Genomic DNA, 25,971 nt, shown 5'->3' on the forward strand with positions numbered 1-25,971 from the left:
ATATGGCATCAGCCGGTTAAGATTTTATCATGTTCCTTCCGTGTAACCAAAACCTAAAACAAAAAGGGAGAACAGCTTTATTTCATTGACCATTTAGAGGCATTAGCATGAACGTGGTTGCACCCAAATTTATAAAAAAATAACAGTTTACAAGGCACCTTTACATGCACTTCGGCTCTAATACATTTGCAAGAACCAAACTCTGCCTGTTGTGTAATGTTCGAATCAGCATGCAAATGGATACAATTACCACATGCAATGCCTAGAATGTTATAGGTTTCAGTTACTAAAAACGACAGGATCTTCCCGGAGAACATTAATTCCCGATTATCACAGCCTGATGACTACAATGAATGATCGTAGCATTATTCCGCTATTTCTCAGGTGCTCTTTAAAACCCGCTTTGGTTTGTTGATTCTAGTATAAAAAAAATTTTGTCTGCAAAAAATTTTTTAATTTTACTAGTTTCAGTTGACAATGCAGCGCTTGACATTATTCACAAATTTTCACTCAGGGTAGGCAGTTTTGTCAATTTGGACTGATCACAGAGTTCTCACTCATTAATTAACATATTTTGCAAAAATGCCGAGACGTATGACGGTAAATTTGCCCAATAAAAATGACCATCCGAACCCAGTTTTGCTCAGTGCACTTAATGATAGTTCTGAAGGTTGGTTTTTCTTCTTTACTTTAGAAGTAAATGGATGTCCATTAATTCATTAAGAAATATGTACTATTCTCTACGCTGTTTCATGCTCCATTGCACTACAAAAGGGGTTCTGACTCCCAGTGTAAAGGAAATCATAATTACGACCCCTACCATTGCTGCATTAACAGTGTAAATTTCCACTTTAAGTGTTTGTCGTGATTTTAACTTTTAGTCATTTGAATACTTTTTCAATTGAATGCATTATCATCTATCTTATTCAATACAGATTCCACATGTGTCTTTTTCGTACCTTAGCATTGCGAATTGGAAATCTTATAAACATTAATAATCGCTTCATATCCATAAAATGATAGCAGCAGACTAAGTATATGTTGTCTTGAAAAACTGCTAAAAGATAACAATGTCTTGTTCATACAAAAAAATGCTGCACCGCTTAAGATTACTTTAGTATATTATCAAAAATCATCTGCCATATTAACAAAGCTTTCAAACGAAACATGTAATTAGACCAATCTAGTTCAGATTTAAAAGAAGAAGTAATTATTCCATACTTACTGTAAACACTACTCATTCGTGCAACACAAAGAAAAATATCAATTTGAGCAAAAAATGAAAGAAAGATTTATTTTATGTGACATCTAGTGGCCAAGAAAAGTCACTTGAATTATACTGATTCCGTTGTACCTGAGGATTCACTCGAATTGTTTGGGAAGTTTACTTCTTCCACTTTGTGTTACTGGAGCGTCCCCGCATCCTCTCCAAAAGGAACCTGACTTTTCAGAAGCTGAAATCTACTCATCTTGGAAGCATCTATTTTCATTTACCCGAGTCAATCCATTCTCACGCACACGAACGCTTTAATTCAAACGCTAAAGCAACAACTCTCGTGAGAAACAGGCAGAGTTGAGAGAAGAACGGTGTAAGACTAGCATGAGAAACCATAAATTGCCTCCCATCCATGAATTGCTTTTGAAAACAGTTTAGATGGCCAAGACTCGTGGACTTGTGATTATAATCATGGAGAGGTGCTCCATTTTTGCATATAAGCCCTTGGAAAGCATGTCTTTCACACTGCAATCAAAGACAAAGCTAAATTCTCTTTGATTAATGCATTTTAAAACAAATTTGTTGTATCGAAGTCTTTGTGCTCATGAATATGCGATAAAGCTTTCCCAAAAATTAATGGTCTCGGGGTTCTTAGTAGATTCATTTCACGGCAGGTAGAAAAGATTCGACTTCATCAAACTGCAGTTAAAATCGGCTATCCTAAACATGTTCCTTCATAATCTATTCAAAACTTAATTTTATGAAATTTATAATCCAAAAGTTCCTTTTTACAAGGCTCATTTTAAGTCTGCGAATGCTCTTGTGCTGTGCGCCGTACTATCAAGCAGCATAATCTGCAAACCTCCTACGTGATGAAAGGTTGAGTTATCCAAAGTGAATTTTGTGTTTTATGATAATTTGTCTTCCATTTACCTTCCTTTAATACATTCAAAAGAAATGAATTCCATTAGTCGTTCTCACAACTATTCCTGCAAACATAAGTATTTTTCAAAGAAGAGTAGTAATTTGAGTAAAAATGGGTTTGTGGGGGTTGAATGATACGCATTTGGCACTTGGCTTATCAATTTATTCAAAATGATTGATTAAATGTTTTGGGTTTACTACATTTTCGGTGTCATTGTTAAAACAATAGTGTCAAAATATTGGTATATTTTTGGTATTTACTCACCACTATGCTGTTAAGATACCAAAACAACTACTTTACGCCATCTTTATGTGACAACGCAAATTACAAATCTTACAATTTCACACTGTAAAAATTGGTAAAATTTTCAAAGCATTAATTTGCATAAATTCCACATATGTGTGTGTTAGCGGAAGAACTTGCATTACGTACCCAATCCAGCCAAACTTGGATCATAAACGTGTCAACTGGTCGTGCCTTAATGGTTTTAGACAGTTATCAAGGTATTGAAAGCGAAACCATAAGCAATCCGAACGTTTAAGTCACTCATTTTATCCAAATACATGTACCTGCTCTTTATTTGGAATTTAGTCTTTTGCTAATGTTCACCTTATGATTTGATTGAGGTTTGATTTCAAATTTTAACACTACACAATCTGTTAAATGTATTAATATATCTGGTAAACAAGTATTTTATCCTCAACTGTTGCTCTCAATGATTGTCAAAAAAACATTTGAAATAAAAAGAATGCACGTCAAAATGTTATGTAGTTGCCTTTTCTATGTGACTGGTATGACACAATCATAAAGTTTAATCAGTCGGTTTGTTTAATTTTGCTTAATTGAGTCTATCGTAAGCTAGGAAGCCGGCTAATGCATTTCTCAAAAATGCTTGTTACAAATGGCAACAGCATGTATCGAACGGCACTCGTAGAGCCCACATCTGAGGCATAAAAATTGAAGCACACCGTCTTGTTTCATGCTTGTCTTTAAGTTTCAACTGAGCACGCAAACACAGATTATACAAAAGATGAAGGGAGATGGCAGAAAGTCCCAGTTTGCTGGAGCCGCGGCTGTTCCACTTTCTCGTCCTCTGCCTCTTTATCAAGTTCTTCATCGGAGGGCAGCGCTAGCAAACACTCTTCAGCCCCGCCCTGGGCAAACTCGACTGACTTTTTGGACAGACGTAGGAAGATTTCCTTGCCGTCACTTGCACCGTCTAAAGCGGCCTCGCGGTCGATGGTTTTGCACCGCCTGAGTCTCGTCCCTTGTTGCTGGTGCAACTCAATGGAGTGCTCAGAGCCTTTCCGCAGAAACTCTCCTTTACCCTCACCTGAGCCTTTTGTCGTGGACCCGGGGAGACTGTTGCAAACATTGCGATAAACGCCCGGATTAATGAGATTAGGTAGTGGTGACGCTTCTGGCTCAGACGCGTGTGCTGGTAGGATTAACGACTGGTATACTAGAAGGCAGGAAGACAATTTAATTCCTATCCGAAAGGCAGTATGTTCGATGCCCCTAGATACAAACTTCTTCATTCCCATACTTTAGATAATTTCATTCTAACGACTAAAAAAGAAATTAATTTAGATGGATTGAAAATAAATGTGATATGGAATGTTATAGCAGTGAGTGAAGCAATTTGTTCAGCAAAATGTGAACTCTATTAAGTACAAATAAATGCTCTTTCAATTTACATTTCTATAGTGCATTAAATTTTAGACGAGCCGCCTTCATAAATAATTCGGCATTCCGTTCTTGGAACCCAATATTGACTAAACCACTGTATTTACGTTAAAACCGAACTTAAGATCAGGCTCATTGTAACTTCCAGAATCTAACTTCCTTAGTTCTTCAGTTTAAACTCTTGCATGGGGGAAAATGAACTTCATTTTACAACTTTACTGTCAGAATCATATTCTAGCTTGTACGGGTGGGGGAGAAATGACTGTAAAAAGATAGGTGGTTTCGTACCAGAGCCTATGGGAAAGTCGACAATGTACTTAGTGACACCGCCGGGGAAGCTAGTAGAGGGGATGGAGAGGTAGGCATCGTCTCGGTCGTCACAGGCAATCCCGGATGTTGTACCGTTTGTTGAGTTGTGGTAGACCACTTTACGACCTGGCGAAGTAGCGTACAGACAGTTGTTTACCTGCTGTGGGTCGTGGAACATCGTCGGTGAAATGGTGTTGTCTGAAAATTCGGAGCCGTTACCTTTCACCGCTTGCAGATGGATCTGCGTGTGAGGCAGCGTAAAAATCTCGCATCATTGCCTTTTAAATCATTAGTATTATAAAATCTTCTAGAGTACCACCAGCTCTTCCATTCTTTGCTACAACCAGTAAGCAACATACAGTCATTGCATAAAATAAGGCTTCAAAAACAAGGACTGAGATCCCTTACATTCTTCCCATCTAGAGCTCCCTTGGAGCACATCGTCGTCTGTAACCAATACACGGGGGATGCCTGCTTCATCAGTGTAGCAGTCGTCGATGTATCATCGAGCTTTCCGTTACCCCAGCCAGTCGATGGGATCAGATGTGCCCCCCTTGGCAAACCTTCTACGAACAGCGTCTTGAGCTGTTCCTGCGCTGACACCATTCCTGGCACCGTGCCGTGATGATTGTTCCTTCGCGCCGCCGCCAGCAGACTCCGTCGTCGCATCCATGCAAGGATAATGAAAAGGATGAGGACGAGCATTGTGGCAATCGCAGAGAGGCAGATTATGAGGATGAGGGTGTGATCACCCTTAAAGAAACCCTCTATTTCCTCCCGGTCCTGGTAATTCTCTGCAGGCCTGCCACGTAGATCAGTATAGGGCAGTTGGCGATCCCTGACCTCTCGATCTGGTTTTGGGATATTCTTGACCTCCTTCAGAGAAGTTTGCTCAACTTTGATCTGACCGGGTGGGAGAGTTGGAACGCTGAGAGGTGGTCGAGCAGCATCAAGGATCACAGTGATGTAGGTGAAGCCAGATAATGAAGGCGTTCCGTCATCACGCACCTTAACAATTGAAATATCTGCCAATAGGCTATTCGCACTCATAAATGTTTTCAGGATGTTTAAAACGTCTTTGCATGATGTCTCGCTTCTCGAGTTACATACCTAAATACTTAGCAAACACATCACTTTGCAGACCTTAAGCAGAAGCAAGGACAACATTTTTAACTCTGGTAAACTTAAGAATATACATTCCGAGTAGAGGTTGTTGTGACTTCATAAATGTTAAGAGTACCCCGTTCCAAAGTCTCAAGCAATTTTAGCAAATCTATGCAAAAACCGCCCACAGAAAAACCTTAAGAGGTGCAGACGTTGATTTCATATTGGATGAGACGATGTCCTGTTGAATAATCGGTTGATATTCACAAAAAATACGTATATGCTCAAACTTGACAGTTTATGCGTGTGTGTTGTGCCTTCCATTGTTTCATTTGCTGTAGCCTGCACAGTCATTTCAAAAACAACTTGAATAGCTTCACTAAAACTAATAAAGATATATGGGTTTCACGGGAACGTTCTTTTGTGTGATGTGTGTGGCGCTTGATTCGCCGAGTCTATAAAAATTTATAAAGGAAAAGGCAGCGGCAAACATCCTTAACAATCCAAACAACAGTCCTGTTGGCACAAGCTACGCTTTCGTTAAACACACACAAAACCCCTACTGCTTACCTTTTTGACATACTAGCAAAATTAGCAAAGAAGAAAAAGAGGAGAATAGGAAACACTATTTTTGCCTCCTGGAGTTACAAAAGGATAAACAGACCTGTGGTAAGTATGGGCGAAATTTGCCTGAAAGGAAGTAGTAACAAATAATGACAGTTTATCTCATAGTGTGTACATTTATAACAAAAATGTATAAATTGTTTTGTAAAATCATTGCTTTGCTCTTACGTGGTGCCTGCATTCACCAATGCATTTTTATACCCATTGCCTTGTCATCAAGGTACACTTGATAGACACACATGTGCAGTGCTAATGTTGTTAAATAAGGGGTATTAAAGAAAACTTTTTAGACTCATGGACACAAGTGTATTTTTTTACTGATACGGTGTGGTGCACAAACTATTCAAAAGGTTAAATCCCCTTCAAATTACTTAGTAACTTTTCCCAATTTTACTGCAAGATGAAGGAATTGAATAGTTATTCCCATCTCAAGTGCCCTCATTACCAGATGAATAGAAGCTGATGGTATTTGTTGCCGCTTCCGACAGTAACTCTGTCTGACACATTGTCTTTATTGTTTGATTTCTGCTGTCTAAATAATGGGTTATATTGACCCCATTGTGCTATTCGGACCAGGATATTTTTTGGGTTTAGTCTCAGCAATACTCATATAAAGTTAATATTTCGACAATTTCATTTTATGAGAAAAGGGATGGGGAAAGTATTAAAACTGAATGATGTTGTCACTCATTAAGAGCAGCAGGTTAAAGAGAGGTGAATAATCATTTCCTCCGCTGATTAGGCTCAATGGCTAGAGTCATTAGAAGAAATCACATATCTTGGCACATATCTTGCAGGCTTAAATAACAAACCTTATACTTGACCTCGGTTCATGGCGATCCTATTTAAAAGTCCCTTAAATTGCGACTCACTTCGAATTTCTGGAGTTTAATGGTAATTGCTGAAAACCCGTCTACCCCAATTACTAGGATCTAACGGTGAAATTCACCTTAAGGTGTTGTTATATGGATAGTTGCCAGCAAAAGTGTAAGCAAACTATCGAGGTGTTTGCATTGATAAACTCTTGCAGTGGTATTAGTAGTATCAGTGTAGGTCAATCAAACTAACCTCCAACTTGAGATTGTAGTGACCTGCTACTTTGATTGGATCAAGGTCGGGTTTAAGGCTCAAATCCCCTGTCTGCAGATCTAACTGAAAAATTCCCCTTTCGTTGCCTTCAGCAATAAGGAAAATCTTCTCTGCGTTCACGCCAGTGTCTTTGTCCGTGGCGGTTAATTTCAAAAGCGGACTTTCCTAAGAAAAGTAATAATTGTACTTTAGAAGTTCTGTAAATAGCATTCAAAATCCTACTCATATAACGAATAATAAAATAATCAACTAAAAACACTACCAAAACCTGTTAAATTATTTCATTTATGACTAATTTCCACGTATACCGGTTTAAAATGGGCTTGGCATCTGTATCGTATTATGTCCTTTAATAAACACAAAACAGATGCTGAGTAGGGAGTTTAGTAATTGTCAAAATGGATTGCTTTACATGTCTCATAAAATAAATTTGCCTTGATTTTGCATTTTCACTCAAATTTGCTTTTAGTGTCTCTCATAAAATTAAATCAAAAAATTTATAGAGTACGTGTGGCTACTTTAGGTGCAGATGATGTCAAAATGTTTTAACTGCAGTTTTAATAAGGCTGTACGCTCTATAAATATTTTGAATGTCATGCATTCCTTACTCCATGCATTCTAGTTGCAAAGCACTTAATAAAATGCAAAGCATGAAGCGCGTTTATAAGATTCTCTCCGATTTTAATCTATTTACCTATAGAATGAAATCCTTGAGAATGCTAAATTTAGCACTTCAGTTAAAACAAATTCGTTGAAACTCTTCCCCTCTGAGCTTTTAACCAGCCTTCGAAGTCCAATTAAAAATTTACGAGTTAATTCGGACTTGTTCACCCGATAGCGAAATTTCAGTAGTTATTTGACAAGCTAAGAGCTCATTTTCTCGTTAAAATGTTGTGCCTGAGCAAATTAGCATGCGTGCATAAAAAGGTGTTATGTTTTTTGAAACCGGAAATGACCACAAACTAACTGGAGAGTTCCAGGAGGAGAAGTGTATGGTGTGGTTCATCTGTGTTGGATACACAAACTTCGGCGGGTTGTCATTAACATCCAGAACTTGAATGTTGACCCTGCAATAGGCCGTTTGTCGTGGGACCCCCCTGTCAACTGAGTATATCTATAAATGAAGTGTGGTTTTTAACAGCTATTAAATAAATTAACAATTTAAGGTAAATTTGATGGTCTCTTTCCACTTAAAGGTAAAACGATGCGAAACGGACGATCTAATGGGTTTAAATATTAACTTTATTGTTTATAATTGTTTTGATTGAATAAGGAAGTTAAAGATAATATTATAAACCCCCAAAATAGCTATTGTCGGTTCGTTTTAGCCTCACAGCAGCTAAACTGTTGTCACAGTGGATTTTTAGATCCTACCATTTTAATCAGCCAAGGAGAACAAGGGCGCGCACTGGAGAAGGCTGTTATAAATTTTAGAACTCTGATAACTGCGGCCCATTGCACATTCCAAAGTGATTTTGGTTTTCTGTGCTGTGTCTTGCATCAATTCTGCTTTGTTACTCCTTTTAGATGCCAGATCAGTATTTGGGTTGATATTCCCCTGATTTGACCGGTTTGCTACTTTCTTTGCTCCATTGAAATATTTGAGGCCCAACCTATGAGATTACCAAAAATTACTAGTTAAAGATGAGGATGTTTAGCTGCAAATAAAATTTACATAGATCGCATTTGCTAACCATCTGACAAAAGCATCGGTGTATTTTGCTGATGAGGGCCTAGATGTTCTGTGCCAGTACTATTTTAGTAGTCGTAGGAGGAATATTTTCGCTACCCATTATACCATACCTGAAGCTGATTTCAAGGAACATAGCCGAAAGATTTTTCGAATTTGGTTTTTATCATAGAGCTACAGAATCATCGAGTTTTAAACGGAAATTAGTTTGATATACCCGACTATCGTATATACATATATGACTTCTAGGAAATTGTAAATCTGAATGTAAAATGTTAGCCGAGTCTCATAATACACTAAAATTACAGCGGTTAGTATGTGTATAAGCTTGGTCTGTTGTATTTCTATAAGTTCATAAACACCGATACCCAATTCAAGAACACAGGCGTCAGATAAAGGAGAGTTTTGTAGCATTCTCTTTAAGAGGTTTGACGTTTAAACCAACGCATAGTGAAAGAGAGCTGGCAAGGGTAGCCTTAACAGGTCCTAGGTTTTTCAAAATTCTAGGATAATCATTTCGGCTTTTTTAATACAATTACAATGCCACTATGTGCCGCATGATTGTCCCTTAAAAAGCGTTCGGCCGTAATAATACATTTTTTATTTTTACTAAAGAATTTAAACTGAAACCAGTTTAGATGATAGTGCCTTCATTAATGACAAAAGCGCATTTCCATAAATCCGATATTTTCTTGCTAATGCGTTCGCACACAGATTTTGAATTTCTTTATAATAGTTCTTTGAGCGGGATATTGTATATTTAGGTCAAAGGAACCATCACAACCAACTCAATGAATAATTTATTATCCCCTAAACGCTTCAAACATGCATGCATTCAATTTTGGTTCTTCAGTATTTCCTCCTATTTTGGATCATGCGCATGCCCACAACTTGGCTTTTCAACTGCTTAAATCATTTGCATTTTAAGTCAACAAAAGCTTTGTACGATAATTTAAAGTTTTTTAAGCTAGGATTTACAAGCATGCCTTACCTGGAAACTGTAATGTGATTCCGTTTCCCTGTCCAATTTCGATTTTATCGTCAAGTTTCCTGACAGTGGATCTAGCTCGAAATGCTTCTGCGCAGAGCCCTAAGGAGTTAAGACCAAGGTTTACAAGTAGTGCATATTAACCATATTCCAAAAGTATTTTACATATAGAAAATAACGCCTTAGTTATGTGAATCGTTACACTAGTAAATGGTACTCTACATTTCGACTGTAAATACTTTTTCAAATCGAGACTTATAAATACATTCCCAAAACCATTGTTCAAACCATGACTTTGCGGCAGTCTAATAGCTGGATATTTAAAGGATAAAATAGTCTGTTTTACGAATTAATGGGTAAAAAGGGGAGTAACCTTTTTAAGTATTTGGGTTTACGGCAAATGCCCCAGTCGGAGCCCATTTGTCATCAATAGTAAAACGCGGAATTTTGAATTCGAAACCCACAAGGTTGCGTAAGGCTTAGTAAAAACTTGAATAAAGATTTAACTATTGTTTAAAATCTCCTTAGACTAAGAATTGGTGGTCTCAAAATAGCAATTCTTGGAAAAAGGAATTTATGTCTCAGTGGTGAATTGTTTATAGTAAAATTCTGGTGCCTGTCAAGTGAATTTAGCTTATTTGTTTTGCAAACGAGTACACATAAGGCCAGTAAATTTTCACAAACAGAAAAAAACTGCACTTTTTTTCATGCCTGTACATAGTTTAACCAACTCATATATAAAAGGCGTTCAAGTGGAATCCAACGTCCCTTTTTCATCTTCTGTGTAGTGCAAATGGTCGAGGAGTAACAGAATGTCAGGAAACTGTTGAAACCAAGTTGACATTGATTAATTAAGCCACACTATCTATCGTCTACTGACCAAGTTGTCCCTTATTCTTAATGCATCCATGTAACAGCTTGTTTTATGAGTCAGGTACGATATCCTTAAATATTTAATTCAAAGCTTATTCATACAACTTGAATTAAGCCCAACAAATTTCAGCAAAGTTTCAATATTAGTGTAAAATATGATTTCATCTTAATTAGGAGACTACTAAATGATGAGTGTTTTCCCCCATCATTTACTGAACAGTCATTTACGGACCTTATGCTAATTTCCAGTTTTAATATAATAGCATCTGTTAAAAGGCAAGAGTTTCTGTACCAGTATTTGAAACCTTAATAGAGAAAAAAGTTGGTACGTTGCGACTTCCTTTAAAATGAACCTTATGATCAAAAGCAGATTTATTTTGAAACCAAAAAACTTCAATTAAATTGACCACATCTGGGATCTCTATTTCGAAAAATTAAGGTCATTTCCGTTTTTCTTCTGTTCTGATTGAGATTTGAAACCGACACGTCCGTTTTTCATGATATGAAAAATGGTGTTTTTTGCACATTTGCGTTATATTTCAAAGGATTAACAAAATATGTTTTCCAAATGTATCTGAAGTACTCAATAAAGCAGAAATAATACAATCTTTCTTAAGGCCGGGAACAAAGAATCAACATGTCCAGTACAGTAAATCCCTATAACAAAGGAAGGTGAAAATAGAGATTACGGTGGGCTTAAATCGGATTCAGACGCATTGGTCTTCTGGTTATGCAAACGGATGACAGAAAATTTCTTAACGCACGTGTTGTGATGATAAAAGACGTCTTTCTAAATCATGTGTTCTGTAAGAAGACTTAAAAAATACTCTGTAAAGTAAATAATTTACGGGTAGTCAAAACTTAAGTCAGGCAGTAAATTGGTTTATTTCCATTTTATGTTTTTTCTTTAATGTTGTATTAACTGAAAACCGCCTTTTTGTCGCATGCTCCGTATCTGAAGCACCAGGAAACAAATGCTGCCGTACAAGCAATTTAGTAATTATGTTTAAATTTTTAGGTTCAGACTGCCAAAATTAGTACCTGGGTCTATAATTTACTACTTACATCTTAAAGCCCATTTGAAGGCTCAAGTCTGTAACAGACTTCAAGTCAGCAGCACAGTTCACTATGCGGTAGAAGGCAATCTACCGAAGTAATTGTGCCGCTCTATCATTGTAATAACTTCGATTCGGTAAATTAGTAATCTAGCTATATTCTTCTCACGGCCAAATAATTATAGATTTGCCTAAAATATCATCAAGTGTTTCCTTTTCTTGACGAAATATGTGTCACGGATGAATTAATTAAGTCCTTCTTAATTATTTGATGAGTTTTGTATTTGACAATGCGATTACCTACATATCGGTTAGCGGTTGATGTGATTTTGAAAGCATAGGCACTTTATTTTGCTTTATAGGTTTATCTTTGAAAAACAAATGCAAAATATTTTCCACATTCATCTTTCTTTTTATCTGATTCGGCATTCCATCAATCGCGTTTGATAATACGAATAGTGTAGGGGCTACAATACCAAAATAGCATAACATTTCTTGTCTTGTAAGGTTTCTTCTTCTCGGTTTTCTTTAAGCATTAGTGGGCAACCAAAACTTGCAAGTTTTGCTTTTTCGCAAATTGCTTGATAATGAATTGAGGCATTCTTGGAATATCAATTTAAGTAGCAGAATAGCGGTCTCCTCAAAATATTAGGTTGAATATTTTGTGTCAGATTTATGCAAAAGTGGATGACCTAACTGACATGGTATTAAAGACTACGTGTTAGTAAATTATAACTCTCTAGTGACGGATATACTTACATAAATTTACCATGAACTTGCCACCTCCCCTAGATGTTTTGATTTGCTAATTTTACAGTGTTAAAACACGAGAATAACTCTTTCACTACTTTAAGTAAAAAACCAACAGCACTATACTGAGATTAGCATGAAAATGTTACAAGATTAGCACTACTAGTTAATTAAGGAATAATGGTGGCTTTTCGAATTCATTGCTCAAGTTTAATGCTCTGTCTTTGTTTAATTATAGATTTTTAGATCATTTTTTAATTGGCGCTGTCTATTCAAGGACTGAAATTAATTATCAGTATCATCTACGTTTTGCTAACTTTAATCTGCATCCTCCCTAATCTTCTTCAACAATACAAGGATAAAAGCAGGCCTACGCTACAAAATCACTATTACAGTCGATTGAAAACTGGACAGATGTAATTTAGTCCCCTCCATGGCATCAAAAGTTTGAGAAGTCCAGTAAAGTGCATCTTATGCTCTTTTAGTATATTACACTTTTGAGGTAACATATACGGCGTTTTTAGTCGAAGAAGAAACCACGGCTCCTTTTCAAGGCAGAAGAGCACATTAGAGTGAATGGGTGGAAGGAGAACAGGTGCACTTTCGCACCCATTGCATGTCAATAGAAACGAAGACACTATGTGCTTTCGCTTATCCATACATTTAGGGTTGTGAAGGCTGTTGCTGCTGTTTGCTCAAGTCATCATGTTTCAAAAACACGTTAACCCCAGTGATTGGGAAAGAAGGTGGTATAAGAAGCAACGGCATCTATGCTGGCTAAAGACAAAATGAATGTCACAAGGCATTCAAGCGATTTGTTTAAATATTTTTTACTGGCATCTTAAAGGTCAAGAAGTGTCGGCGATGACTGAAGCAGTGGTTAGTTAAGGAAAAAATCCAACCAATTTTGATTTATTAAAACATAAGCAAATTCGTTGCTCATCTACCAGATGTCGTCAAAGTTTCCGATACCCACGCTAAACCAGTGGGACGGTTAGGCTGCGATTATGATTATGTATTGTAATGCAGTACGTGTAGTCTGAGTTTGGGAGGGACATTTTAAAACTCCTGCTTTGTCACGAAATTAAAGACTGAACGTTTGAAACAACGGATTGTAGGGTTGAGTTATTGTAGGCTATTATTAAATAGCGCATAATTTATCATAACAGTGCATAATGTTCTTAGTGATTGAAATGGCCAACATGGCTGAATCTGTGTTGCGTAACAGCATAACAATCGAATGAGCCGCTAATTTTTTTTGAAGTAAGCATGTTTTGAACACAAACCATGAGGTTTTGCTACCTACTTGGATTTTGACATCCCTCTTGTGTACTAATGTCGGTAAGGGCAGGACGGGATGAAAGAGAAAACTGTTTGAGGGTAGACACGAGAGCACATAATTCTGGGTGTTAATTAACTGACGCAAGTTTGTCATCCAACCGGTTGTACAGACCAAAAATCTTCCTTCCAATTACAGTGTAAATAAGAGATAGTTCTTTAAAAGTAACGAATCGAGTTTGGCTATTAAAATTAAACTTCGAGTTTCATTTTTCCACTTATGCTGTTTTATTACAGTGATTTATTAGGCTACCATAAATGTGAAATTTTTTGAAGGAAAAACACTTACTGCACAATTTTTTTACTAAATCGCTTAACCAAAATAGAATTGCATTTCAGCAATGCGTTTTATTCATACTTGATTGAATTTAAATGTGTGGACTAGATGTAAATACCTGCTCTGGTCCTAAATCTCACTACGTTCTTATAGTTTCGAGAAAAGCATTACATGTATTAATATTTTACATTAATTCCTTTCTTTCTATGCCTATTTGGAAAGATAATTTATTTCAATGGATTGATTGCTTTGTTCTCGACGCTAAAATTGCAAGCAATTCAACCAGAGATGGAGTAATTTGGCTTCAAATGTATATCATTTTTGAACTGTATGTGTTTCGCAATTTTGAATATGCTCCAGAAAACTGTAGCATGTACCGAACTGTGAAACTACAATCTACCAGGCGTTTTTATTATAGTTTCTTGCTAAGTTGTTGTTATAATGGCAAATGCCTTGTTTGTGGTTTGAAAGCAAATGCTACCTCTGAATAGAATGCCTCAGTATCTGCAATCACAGAAACAGACGGTGGTGCAAGGAAGCAAATGATCCACAAATCGATTCCCTTGAATGCAATGGATAGTGTGCAACTGAATACAAGAGTGGCACCAATTTAAAGCATCAACTCAAAAGTAATAAAAACAGGCATTTCATATTCCTGCCCTCCCAGTCTAGTTTGAAAACACGACATCAATCTTTTGTTTGCTAGGAATGCATGCAAAAATCTCAGTGGTTGCGGTAATTCTACAACTAAGCATGCACTGTGCACATATCTTCTCAAGTAACTTGTAGACTTTTAAAGTACCCTTAGAAGAGCTTTGACAGTTGTCATTAAACTCGCAGCAATTTTTAAAATACTTCATCGAAAGTACTTCTTTATGCAGCATGCAAGGAAATTTGAAGCTTTAGTTGTGATACAAATTTTATGCAATTATCGAATTGCAGAATACATTAAAAAGTGATCTGCTAAGTATGCCAACAGCCATTCTCGTACATTCACAGAACTGCCTACCTTAAAGATCCACACATGGAAACTTTTGTTTCCACTAGCACACTGCTAATGTGTATAAAAGTCTTTCAGTATGATAAAAATACCTGTCCATTTAAAATGTTGGTATGCCTGAGCAATTTAAGGTATTTAAATCTGTCATGTTGAATATATGACTTCAAATTTTGTCATGCGAGGGATAGACGAGCTTTTGTACGCCTTTCAACGTAGACCCACTTAATTTTTCATTTTATCAAATGATTTATTACTCCCAATTGCTACTATTCTCTCGCATTAAAGCCCAGGTTACAAACTTTATCCTTCCTACAGGCTCCTTAATGGGAATGCTTTGTGAATGCTACAATTGAAATAAGACTGAAATAGTGCTGTTAACGAGTTAGCAACACAGTTCTTGTTATCCAAAAGTTTAGGAAGGTTTACTTTTCATTCTCATGGCTCAGAACAGTAAATTTTCATGTCACCCTTCTTCCGTTGTTTGAACACTTTCAGTCCCTGCACCCTTAATGCCCCACTATTTGCACCAAAATGTTTTTATTTGCGTCACACAATGGATAATAGGCTTTACACTTAATTGGTATATATCCTGATTACTTCTAGAACTTTCACTAATTCCAGACAGATTAACACGTGCATCTCTTAGTAATGTAAAGTAGCTTTGAGCATTCACTATAATTTTGGTGTCAATACAAATAAAATAACGAAAAAGTTTATTGAGTTTATGTCCAAAATGCCACAACTTTTGGATGTAGGGTCTTAAGCATTTTAGGTATCTTACAAATTTGATTTATGTAGGCCTCCATATAAAGAACTGAACTCATAAACTGCTCAGAGACCATGATCATCAAAAAACCTTTTTTGGTCTTGAGTCATTCAACCTCTGAGGCACATGTTGTTCGCCATTTCCAAGCCTTTTGTCAATTCCCAAGATAGTGATGTAATTTTGGTAGTTTACACAACAAACAGGAAAACGGTAACACATTGTAGCAAATCCGCCACCAATTTGCCTTCCATATGTATTATTTGCTAATTTCTAACAACTTTAAACTTGTCCTTTACCAGAACATTGTAAATGTGTTGATGGTAAGAGCTTCGTATCGAAACAAATTAATACACTTTCGCCATTACCATCGGATTCGTCTGTTGCCTCACTTCTCACATAATGTTCGAAAGGCGAACTAATGTTCAGCATTCCTGCGCTTGTTGGAAGTTATAATCTGTATTTGTACCTTTGTAGCAAACCACCGACACTGACCTTAGAAGCTGTCCAGAATCCAGAATGCTTAATATCAATATGCAGTCCCTTGGTTTCCACAATCTGTTGATTGGTCCTTCTTCCGGAAGTAATTATTTTACTTCAACGTTCACTGTAAAGGCTCTAATAAGGATATATAATAGGTCGCAAAGGCAGTTTTTTAAAGTAACTTTCACTAAACAAACTTCAGATGTCAAACTTAGGTAATGCAGTGCTCCTAACTACTAGGGTGAATGTTTTACTCCACGACAATTTTCCTCCTTGGGTAGATCAAAACTACCCAATATATTTATTATCTCTCCTTTTAAAAGGCAATTTCAACTGGAGATTAACAAGAAATTAAGTTTGAATGTGTGAGCACACATTCTGAGCGTTATTTTTTTCTAAAATTGCTTGTGATTGACTCCCAGTTTCATTAAAAATTGAATATTCACCAATAGACGGTAGCAAAAAACACTGCGCAGAATTATTTGAAAAGCAAACCAACAGTAACTATTTACTAACTTAACTTTACCAATTTTGTCTCCTCAGAAAGTTTCCCTCTTAAGCCCAGGAGAAAATTATATTCTAACAACATTTTTTGAGATTTTATTGACGCCACCTTGAGGGATTTCATTTAGATGCTCGCAATTCTGCCCCAAATAATTTCTTTTCTCCTCCCCCTCCCCTTGTCTTTGCTCTTTTTGATCAAAGAAGAGGACTGTCGTTGATTAGAAGCACGAGCAGAGGAGTCCTAATTAAGCATGCCTACCATTAAATGAATACATTGCTCCGTCATAAATAAACTCGGAAGAGGAGGTGGAGGCATGTAGCATGGGAAATAGGGAAAGAGGGGTGGTGAGAGAAGGCATTTTTATAGTGACGGTAAGCACCAAGTTGGTATGCTCAACCGCATTTGGGTGGGGGACTAACTGACAAGAGGAATTGCATTTTCCACGATGGTGGCAGGTTATTTTAAGAGCCCACGCTTACACTCACTAACACACGCGCACACGCCTTGCTCAAAAGTGACAATGAGATAGGCCATAAAATAAAAGGGCTCTTTAATAACAAACCACATTAGGGGGGATTTAAAATGAGAAGAAGAAGGCTCAATTGGTGGGGATAAAGGGTGTGTTTTGGGTGTGTTTGGATTTTATGCAAATAAGGCCGTTTAAAATTCGTCTGTCTTTTGGCGAGATTAGGTGGATTTGGGAGATTGCTATCTCATTAATGATCTCGAGTCCTTGGTGAAAAACTTTAGTTCAGATTAACTAGCCTGTGTCGTGTTAAAATCAGCGTGACTGGGCTGAATTTTGCCACAACAATTACCGTTAATGGACATTGAAATGGGAAAATTAAGATTTATATTCGCAGTATAAAGCAGCTGGTGAGTGATTCTCTTCTAGCAGCAGTGACCTTAAAAATGCATACAGTAGCTTTTAATAAATTACTGGCCCTCTTACGACCAACTAACGGTGTTAATTTAGGCTTGATTTTAAGGTCTTGTAACCAAGATACTCATTTCCACATTTAGAATATTAATGGTATTTAGGGATTTCGATTTTGCATGTATTTACTTAAATTTTTGCATGGAGTATGGTTTTTTGTGCTCAGACTGATCGCGCATCCACTGGGATAAGGTTAGCTCTTGGTAGTCTTCCATAAATTGTCATAGGGTGCTATGATAGTTACAGTAGACTCAGAGTGGTGGTTGTAGTGTGATAATTATTAACACAAAACGCAATTTATGCTTCCATTTTCGCCACAAGATGCGGTGGATCTAAGTAGGATAAGGAGAAGGCATTAGGAATGCATGACGTCGAAAGAATTGTTTTAATACGAACAATTTGTTACAGGAATTAGTTCCACCTAAAAAAGTAAGCTAGATCTGGCGGTGGTTAGCGCATTGTGGAATGTGGCAGCGCATCACTTTTCAGTGATGTGCTGCTTCGCTTGACCGCATAAAAAATGCAACCAGCTGTCATATCGACAACTATTGATGGTTGTGAGTGATACACTTTATGCAAACTAGGTCTACGTGAATAATCCCTTAAAATTTGCCGTGTGTGTCGGTGCAACCAATTTTGTGCTTATTCTCTTCCAAGCATTAAACATTTTTTCTGCAAGAGATCTGATATACCTCTAAAACTTCAATTTTATTATTTCAGTTATAGGGAATAGTTTAGAGTATCTGTGCATAATTTTCACTAATCTTGTAAATCATCGTCACAAAGCAGCAGAGTGTTGATCCTAGTATTTTGCAGTAGTAATTGTGTCATAAAAGCATGACAACGTTTTCCAGTCCTATTTAATTATTGTTGATAATAAATAAATTTAGTGTCATGATAAGAGATAGGATTCACGATAAAATTAATAAAAAAAGGTTACCTTTTTCAAGTATTACGGATAACTAATGGCAAACTTTAAAAATGAATAAAATATAAAAGCATAAGGACGTACCCTAAGGTCCTCTAGGTGAAAGGAAAATTCCGAACTTGGTCCCTGGTCCTCGTCGTGAGCAGAAACCTTCAAAACAACTTCGCCGAGAGAAGTTGATTCAAGCACGCTTACGTTGTACACTTTTTGATCGAATTCAGGGGCGTGATCATTTCTGTCCAAGATTCGAACTACAACTTTTGCGCTAGCACTGCGCTGGGGTGTTCCATGGTCGAACGCCACGACTCCGAATTCTATAATTTCCTGTTTTTCTCTATCAAAGGATTCTTTTGTATAGAGGTTTCCTGATGATGGGTCTAGGCTAAAAAATGCTTTTCCCGTTGGGTCTATTTCGTAAATTAACGGTGTTCTCAAACTTGAGATCCACGAAACCATTTCATCAGCATCTGTTGCGTTAAGACGGTACAAAAGTTCTCCTGGAGGACTGTTTTCGTACACCGAAAGCTCGATGACGTCATTCGGAAAAATCGGGTCGTTGTCGTTATCATCCGTAATGCTTACGAGAATCAGTTGAAATCCAGTTTTAGCGAATGCTACAGGGTGAGCATGATCAACACAAATTATAGTTACTGGCTGCATCGGTGCAAGCTCACGATCGAGTGCCATCTTTGTGATTAGTTGAAGCTCTTTTTCCTTTGCATTTTTATCACCTATTGGTTCTAGACCGAAGTTGGGATTATCCACTCGGCATGTAAACATTCCATTTACCCCAGAGTCAGCATCTGTTACAGTAACAAAAGCCACAAGTGTACCCGCTGGGAGGTTTTCACGAACTGTAGGTCTTGGCGGATTGCTTCGGCTTGCTAAATCGATTGTTTTAATAATGGGTGCTTCATCGTTTATGTCCTCAATCTGAACACTTACTGTTGTGGTACTGGAAAATGTAATATCTTGTCCATTATCCGAGGAGATCACTAAAAACTTCATCAACCCATGTGCCTCCTGTGGCAAACTGTCGGCGTCGAGTGGATTAACGATTGATACAACTCCCGTAGTAGAGTCGATTGTAAAGGGGAACCTAGATAACTGCGAAGACACTAGTGATCGGATTTCATAACGTATCTTTGCATTGTCTCCAGCATCCTTGTCATGGGCGAAAATCTGAGTAACCCTAGTGCCCACCGGTGTGTCCTCCTTTAATCTTATCTCCACCGAGGCCTCGACCTCAGGCGCATGATCATTGACGTCGCCCACGATGACGGTGATTGAGAGACTGGCTGAATGAGGCAAAAGGTTTGTTTGCTTGGTATATAATGGCTTTGGACTACCAGAATTCATCCCGTCGCTCACTACCAGATTTAAGTTGTATTCTTCAATGGCTTCCCTATCTAATTTTTGACGAAGTTGTAGTTTTGGCTTTAAATTAGCAATTTCCACTCCACTCGCTACTCCATATATTGCATTGGGTCCTCCATCACAACTTCCTAGTCTGATTGCAAATGTGCCATGGATGCTTCCGTCCAGCGCTTGGTCTACTTTTCCTGAAACTTCCAATTGGTAATCTTGGATGCTAAATCGCACTGAATCCTCGTCAAATGCCATTGGAAGGTCAAAACACGTGCCTATTTCAGTATTTTCTGGAATCGTTATTAATATTGCATTTGGTTCAGGGCGGTAATGACCTCCATAAGTGGGATAGCTGTCTTTTAGCAAAAATCTTGGTGCACAGTCGTTAAGGTCATGAATATTGACATCAACAGTACAAAAGGCCATTCTGCTCTCATGCTTAGTGCTTCCATTTGCACTAAGATGATAGACAACACGAAAAGACATTTTGCATGCTTTGGCAGTTCGCCGAAAATAGGTTCCGTCGGGCATTTGAACTGGACTGGATTGCCTATCGTCCTCTGATTCGCAGCAGAGACGTTCATTATGACACAACATGTCCCTATCAAGGTGTTTTTTGAGAGAAATCTTGCCATTTGTAGGAGAAATTGCAAAGTATCCGTTGATTGCAGAGTTGGCAACCACTATTTTAAAATATGAAGCAGTGTCTGCAGCACCGGATGTTGAACTCTTGTCAACGGGAAGGCCAAGTTCCTGAGCGATGTCGGTCACGTGAGAGCCAACGGGTTGTTCTTCGAGGATGTCAACTGTAAGGAAATCTCGAGGAGTTTTCGAAGTTTTAGCAAGCAAGGGAATAATTGCCAAAATAAACTGTACAAATGTGTGACTTCGCATCCCAAAATCTCCTAAATCAGGCCAAACATGCTTTTGTCGAGTTAATTGCGGGTGCAGTTAATCGTTTTTATTGATATCATCTTTTTATATGGTTCTTAGTTTACTCCGACAGTTTTTTAAGCTCCTATTGGCAGGATTTTGCTCGGTAAACCCAATGGAATAATAACTGGAAACGTTTCTGTCCACCTTCTTCTGATTGGGCCTTGACATTTCGTAACAGACCAGTAAAAACGCGGTAGGACGTGTGTGCAATTAAGGCTGTGGCGACAGGTATATTTTCACACGAATATGAGAGGGATTCGGTAGTGTTGGCACTTTAAAAACTACCCGATAACGAAACTTATCTTTCCATTGAATATAGTAGGATACAATCATGAGCAAAATCAAATCTTGTGCTTTGTACTTTTCGTTTTTCAGTTTCGCTTCTCGGTTGATTTTCACCAGTCAAGACAATGCGATTTTTAAATAATGCAAAATGGGTAACGTTTACACGGCATAAAGCAAGGACCTTTCCAAAAGTATTGGTATACGACCACTATGCACATGAAGTCTCTGCTGATGGGTATGTTCAAATGGCTTCAATCATTTGGTGGTAGCTCTGTTAAGATTGTAGGGGAACAGGATGTAACCAGTGTCATGGTTAAGAAAGACATCCAGTATTAGTCAGACTGTCTGATGTGAATCGCAAAGCTATTTCCCCTTTAGTGGGAGGTGTTTGAATGTTTTTATTTGAGTTAGGGGTTTGTACAAACATGTAATTGTAGCCTCGTGGTCCAATTTAAATGCAATTTGCGTTTATATAAATACCATTCTAACCTGTGGTTACCTATTGACCTAACTTTAATTCCTTTTTAAAATGTCGTTTTTACAAATAAATTGTATTTGTAGCTAATAAATTTAGCTGAACCCTAACTGGGCTTAATTCAACCCTTATCCCACATTGCTTACGGTCATCCGTTCAAACAGAAAGTTGAACTCTTAATTGTCATTGCAGACCATCATGATATGACGTTGCGTGCATTTTAGCGGGTCTAATTATAAAAATGACAATTGTTTGTTTTTGATCATACTCTGTAAGTAGCTGTGATTATTCCAATATTTTTCAGTTTATCAACTCTCGAAGTTCCGCCATTTAAGTTACATGTTAGTGCAATATGCAAATGTCACCACATAATATATCCGGTTTGAAAGTCGCCTTATTTCATAGTCCTCATTATAAAAAGATCAAGATTGTATTAATTAGGATAGCGCCTCTCGAGTCTTCACTAAAGCCTCAATAAGTCAATGTAGCATGGAATGACAAAGACGAAATCTCAAACTATCACAGAGAAGTAGGCTCTTGTGGTGGGAGAAGGCAATACCAAGCTATAAGAAAGTGCTTCAGCTAATGTGGTGTAACCCAAACGATCATTTTATTTGCCGTTTATTTAAATTTAACTGGACAGAATGCCAGTCTTTGATGTGTTAGGAGCTCCACATCAGTACCCCATACGACCGACACCGTGTTTGCCTCTTTCCAGTTTGGCATACAAACTTTAGCACAGACTTTTCCAGAATTATGATTGGTAAAATTGTTGAATTGTCTGAAGCCTTATTCATTTTATAACACTGTGAGCTTGGATTATCTAAAATGTTTTCATTTACTAAATTAGTATAATATAAGCAGCTGTTTCAAGTAAGAAATGTGTCCAGTTAAAATTATTTTTGCCGCGTTTTGGTCCTGAATTTCACAAATTGGCCTTTTATCATGAACTATATGGGATTTTAAAACAATAGTGAGGTTGTTTCATGGATTGGCTTTATAAAAAGTATCTTTTTGTGATCTCAAAAGTCATGAAACAAAAGGCCGCGACTAGGCACTACCAGCTTTCATGCAAGTCGTAACACACCCTTGATGACTGTTGAAAAGTTAAATTTGTCAGTTAAGTAATTTAAAAACGCGCAGTGTTTTGCGATACTTTTTAGAAAAATTTATTTTAATGTATGCAGTGCCTAAAAGTCTAAAAGGCACAATATTTTATTGGCACAGGGTGAATTCTTTAAAAGAAATTTATTGCTAGTCATGGAATCCAAATTTCATAATGTGAACCTCATTTTTCAATATTTTATGCATTTCTCATAAAACTTAAAAAGGTGAATGCTTCTAATTGAAGTTCGATGCAGAATCTTAAGTCTCTTTATGATGGTAATTCGACATACGCTGAGACAGAGAATCCAGGGCTGGTGTGGGCGAATATCTTGCGTGATGGAGGACATTACGAATTTAGCAAGCCTCATCGTTTCTGCCCAAAACTAAATTGAGTATCAAAGCGCCTTAAAGCCATCGTGCTTTAAAGTTGGGTGATTGGTGATTTATTTTGCTAATTTTGTTGGTTAAAGCTTGTAAATTACACCTATTTATTGGAATACCCCTAAAACACATTGTGGTAATTACTCTTTGACGATTTTTTCCAGCGTCAGGGGTAGTGGGAATGAAGTTTTTACGTGTACGTTATCGCTATTTTTAATTACTCAGCATATTACGTGTACATTATAATATCCACAGGTGCGCTGACATTTAACAATTAAGTCAATGCTCATGTTGAGTGGATTGTATACCACGTTAACAACGACGTATACGAATAAAAACCATTGGAAGAGGTGTGCCCAATGTTGGCAGGTAGGTGGGGATAATAGCAATTGGAATAGTGCAGTTGGCCTGTCACTTTGATGTTTTGTCGTGGCAGAGGAGGAGAATAGCACAATCTTCACGACTTCATGGTGCTTGTCTGCTCACATCTTTCTTGGAAATTCAACACCAAAACCCCTTTTACTTATTCATTCTATTTTGATTGTTCACAGCTTATGAAAACAATCTCAATTGTAACTCATTTATGGAATAAGGGTAGCCCTCAATTAAATGCATTTTCGCTTAGCTTTGATTGGTAAAAAGGTAACCTTTCACCTAAATCATAAGGAATGGTCCATTTAACCTGCTATCATGAAACCGCATATGCATGAGCTCTATGCATTAGCCCAATATTCATTTCTAGAGGGAAAATTTCGTGTGCGACGTTTTTGAAAATAAGTTTAAAGTAGAGCTTTATTTTTTAACTAGTTAGCTGATAAAATATGCAAAAATTTTGTTTGATTAGTAACTTTGCAACCATCAGGGACACATGACTGCGCAGTTTGATTAACTTAAATTAAAGGAATTTAATGGATTGAAAATTGGTCTTAATATTCTCGCATTAATTACATGATTTTAGTCTAAGTACTTTAAGCCTCCCTTTTAGTACGTTGTTGCTTTACTAATCGCATTTTATGCTGTCATTTACATGTCTAATTGCCCTGGATGAATAAAATGAAATCCATTATAATTAAGTTGTTTTGAATAACCACCCACTTTTCTACAAAAATAAAACGTACCTTAAAATCCTAACTCTGCCCTTAAATTCAGCCAAGTGTCTAGTCAGAAAATCAGTGACATCGTTTCTTTATATATGTGTTTATTTTTATTCTGCTTACCAAGATTCGAATAAACATTAATGCTCAGAGCATAACGCACCTTAGAATGAACAGCTTTTACAATCCAGCAGAACAAGCTATAGGAGAAAATTGGCGCGCAGATCTATTTCTGACACAAGGGCAGTCCTGAATTTACCAGAGTCAAAAAGAATACAAATTCTTTGTTAAATTACAAACTGCAGAGGGTTTAATTTTATTTCCAGTGAAGACTTTATGGTTTAATCAAGCCTGGAAACAGGCTGATACGTTTCAAGCGATATTTCGTACTAGTTTGCAGTAGTTCGGGTGTTTCACTTGGGTTCCATCTCACGTATCATTGCAGCTAACCAAATTAGTCTTTAATGGTTTTTGCTTATTAAAACTACCCTGTTTCTACCTCACTCATTTTCCTAGCTTCTTAGAACTATGACGCTTTTTAAAACGCCCCTAAGAACATAAACATTAGAATATATTAAAAAGGTGGCGACAAGCCTGAAAACTTTAATTAAATCAGTAGACGGAGCTATGGTTTATCTCTTGCGGATTCGAACGCAATAAAAGAAGGCATAAATTTACCCAGTGTTTGAAATAATATACGCTTATAAATTCAACTGACTGCTCAGCAGTAATTCAAAAGCAAATCAATGAGTGTGTCAAAATTTGTTTAAGTGTTCTATGTGCGTTTTGTGTTATAATCAATCCATTGTCTGAGTTTTTTGGCAAGGAATTTTTAAGCACGCAACTTTGTTTTCAGTCGACCCATCTGAGATGAAAGGTTTTGGAACAAATATTTTAGTCTCAGGCAATCGTGTGGTATGCGATATGGTATGCTTGAAACCAGTCTGGTTGCCGTTGCAGGGCAATTTAACTGCATGATCTTAGCCTGTGCTTTCCCTATTTTTTTAACCTAAGAAAGTATGCAGTTATTTAAAATCATCGTACACTCGGCGCTCAAATCGCTGACTTTTTTGCATCTTAAGGAATCCTACTTTTACCATGATTTAACAATTTGCAGTAATTGCTTCTTATTTATGAGATCAACCGTTTGAAGTTCAAACGCCGCAGTAACTGTAAACATTAACAAGTAATGACTACAATAACAAACAAACTTAACTATAATGGATGATTACATTCACCTTCATCCAATAAACTGAGTATATGCCGCTCCCCATTCATATGCTCTTTACTATAAGTTGAAGGAGGCAATTTTCGATTGTCAGTCCAGTAAAATGCCAATATTATAAAACGTATTGTAAGGGATTAACGTGATCTTGAATGCTACAGATTGAACGCACATGCACTAGGCCCATTTAGTGCGGCTGTAAAAATACACTTTATAAATCCCACTTTCAGTGGCGTTTAAACATATTAATGTTCCAGAATCAGGATTTTACTTGTGTTTTAGTTCCACTTCTTTAGTGTTTCATTCTATTTTTGCCCTTATGCACCACTTGTTACATCATACCTTTGTTTGCAGAAAGGCATACTCTACGAGCAGTAAGATCTTGCCATGACACTGGCAAAATTCTGTAATAGCAGAATCTTTAAAACGCTTAGCCAAAAAGTTTATTTAGAGTTCCGATTTACAGGTTATGTTAGCATTCTGACAACCCATATTCTCTTAACTGCGGCTTTCATTGAAAAGATTGCTTACTCAAAGCAAATGTGTCCATGATTGCTGAC

The 25,971-nt window shown here is 37.2% G+C and overlaps 1 protein-coding gene across 1 annotated transcript; it reads right to left on the minus strand. All coding sequences in view use genetic code 11, as the record gives it.

The window, feature by feature from the left end:
• Positions 1-3,160: 3,160 nt before the first annotated feature.
• EGR_01902 (Protocadherin-1) lies at positions 3,161-20,802 on the minus strand (the record flags this gene model as incomplete). The annotated part of the gene is made up of 6 exons (XM_024491151.1): positions 3,161-3,603; positions 4,116-4,377; positions 4,545-5,144; positions 6,933-7,118; positions 9,635-9,733; positions 18,625-20,802. The coding sequence occupies 6 exons, from the start codon at positions 20,800-20,802 to the stop codon at positions 3,161-3,163; spliced, it is 3,768 nt and encodes a 1,255-aa protein (XP_024354607.1).
• Positions 20,803-25,971: the final 5,169 nt, after the last annotated feature.

Source organism: Echinococcus granulosus (genome assembly GCF_000524195.1).
Source record: "Echinococcus granulosus chromosome Unknown EG_S00007, whole genome shotgun sequence".
NCBI classification, from domain to species: Eukaryota; Metazoa; Platyhelminthes; class Cestoda; order Cyclophyllidea; family Taeniidae; genus Echinococcus; species Echinococcus granulosus.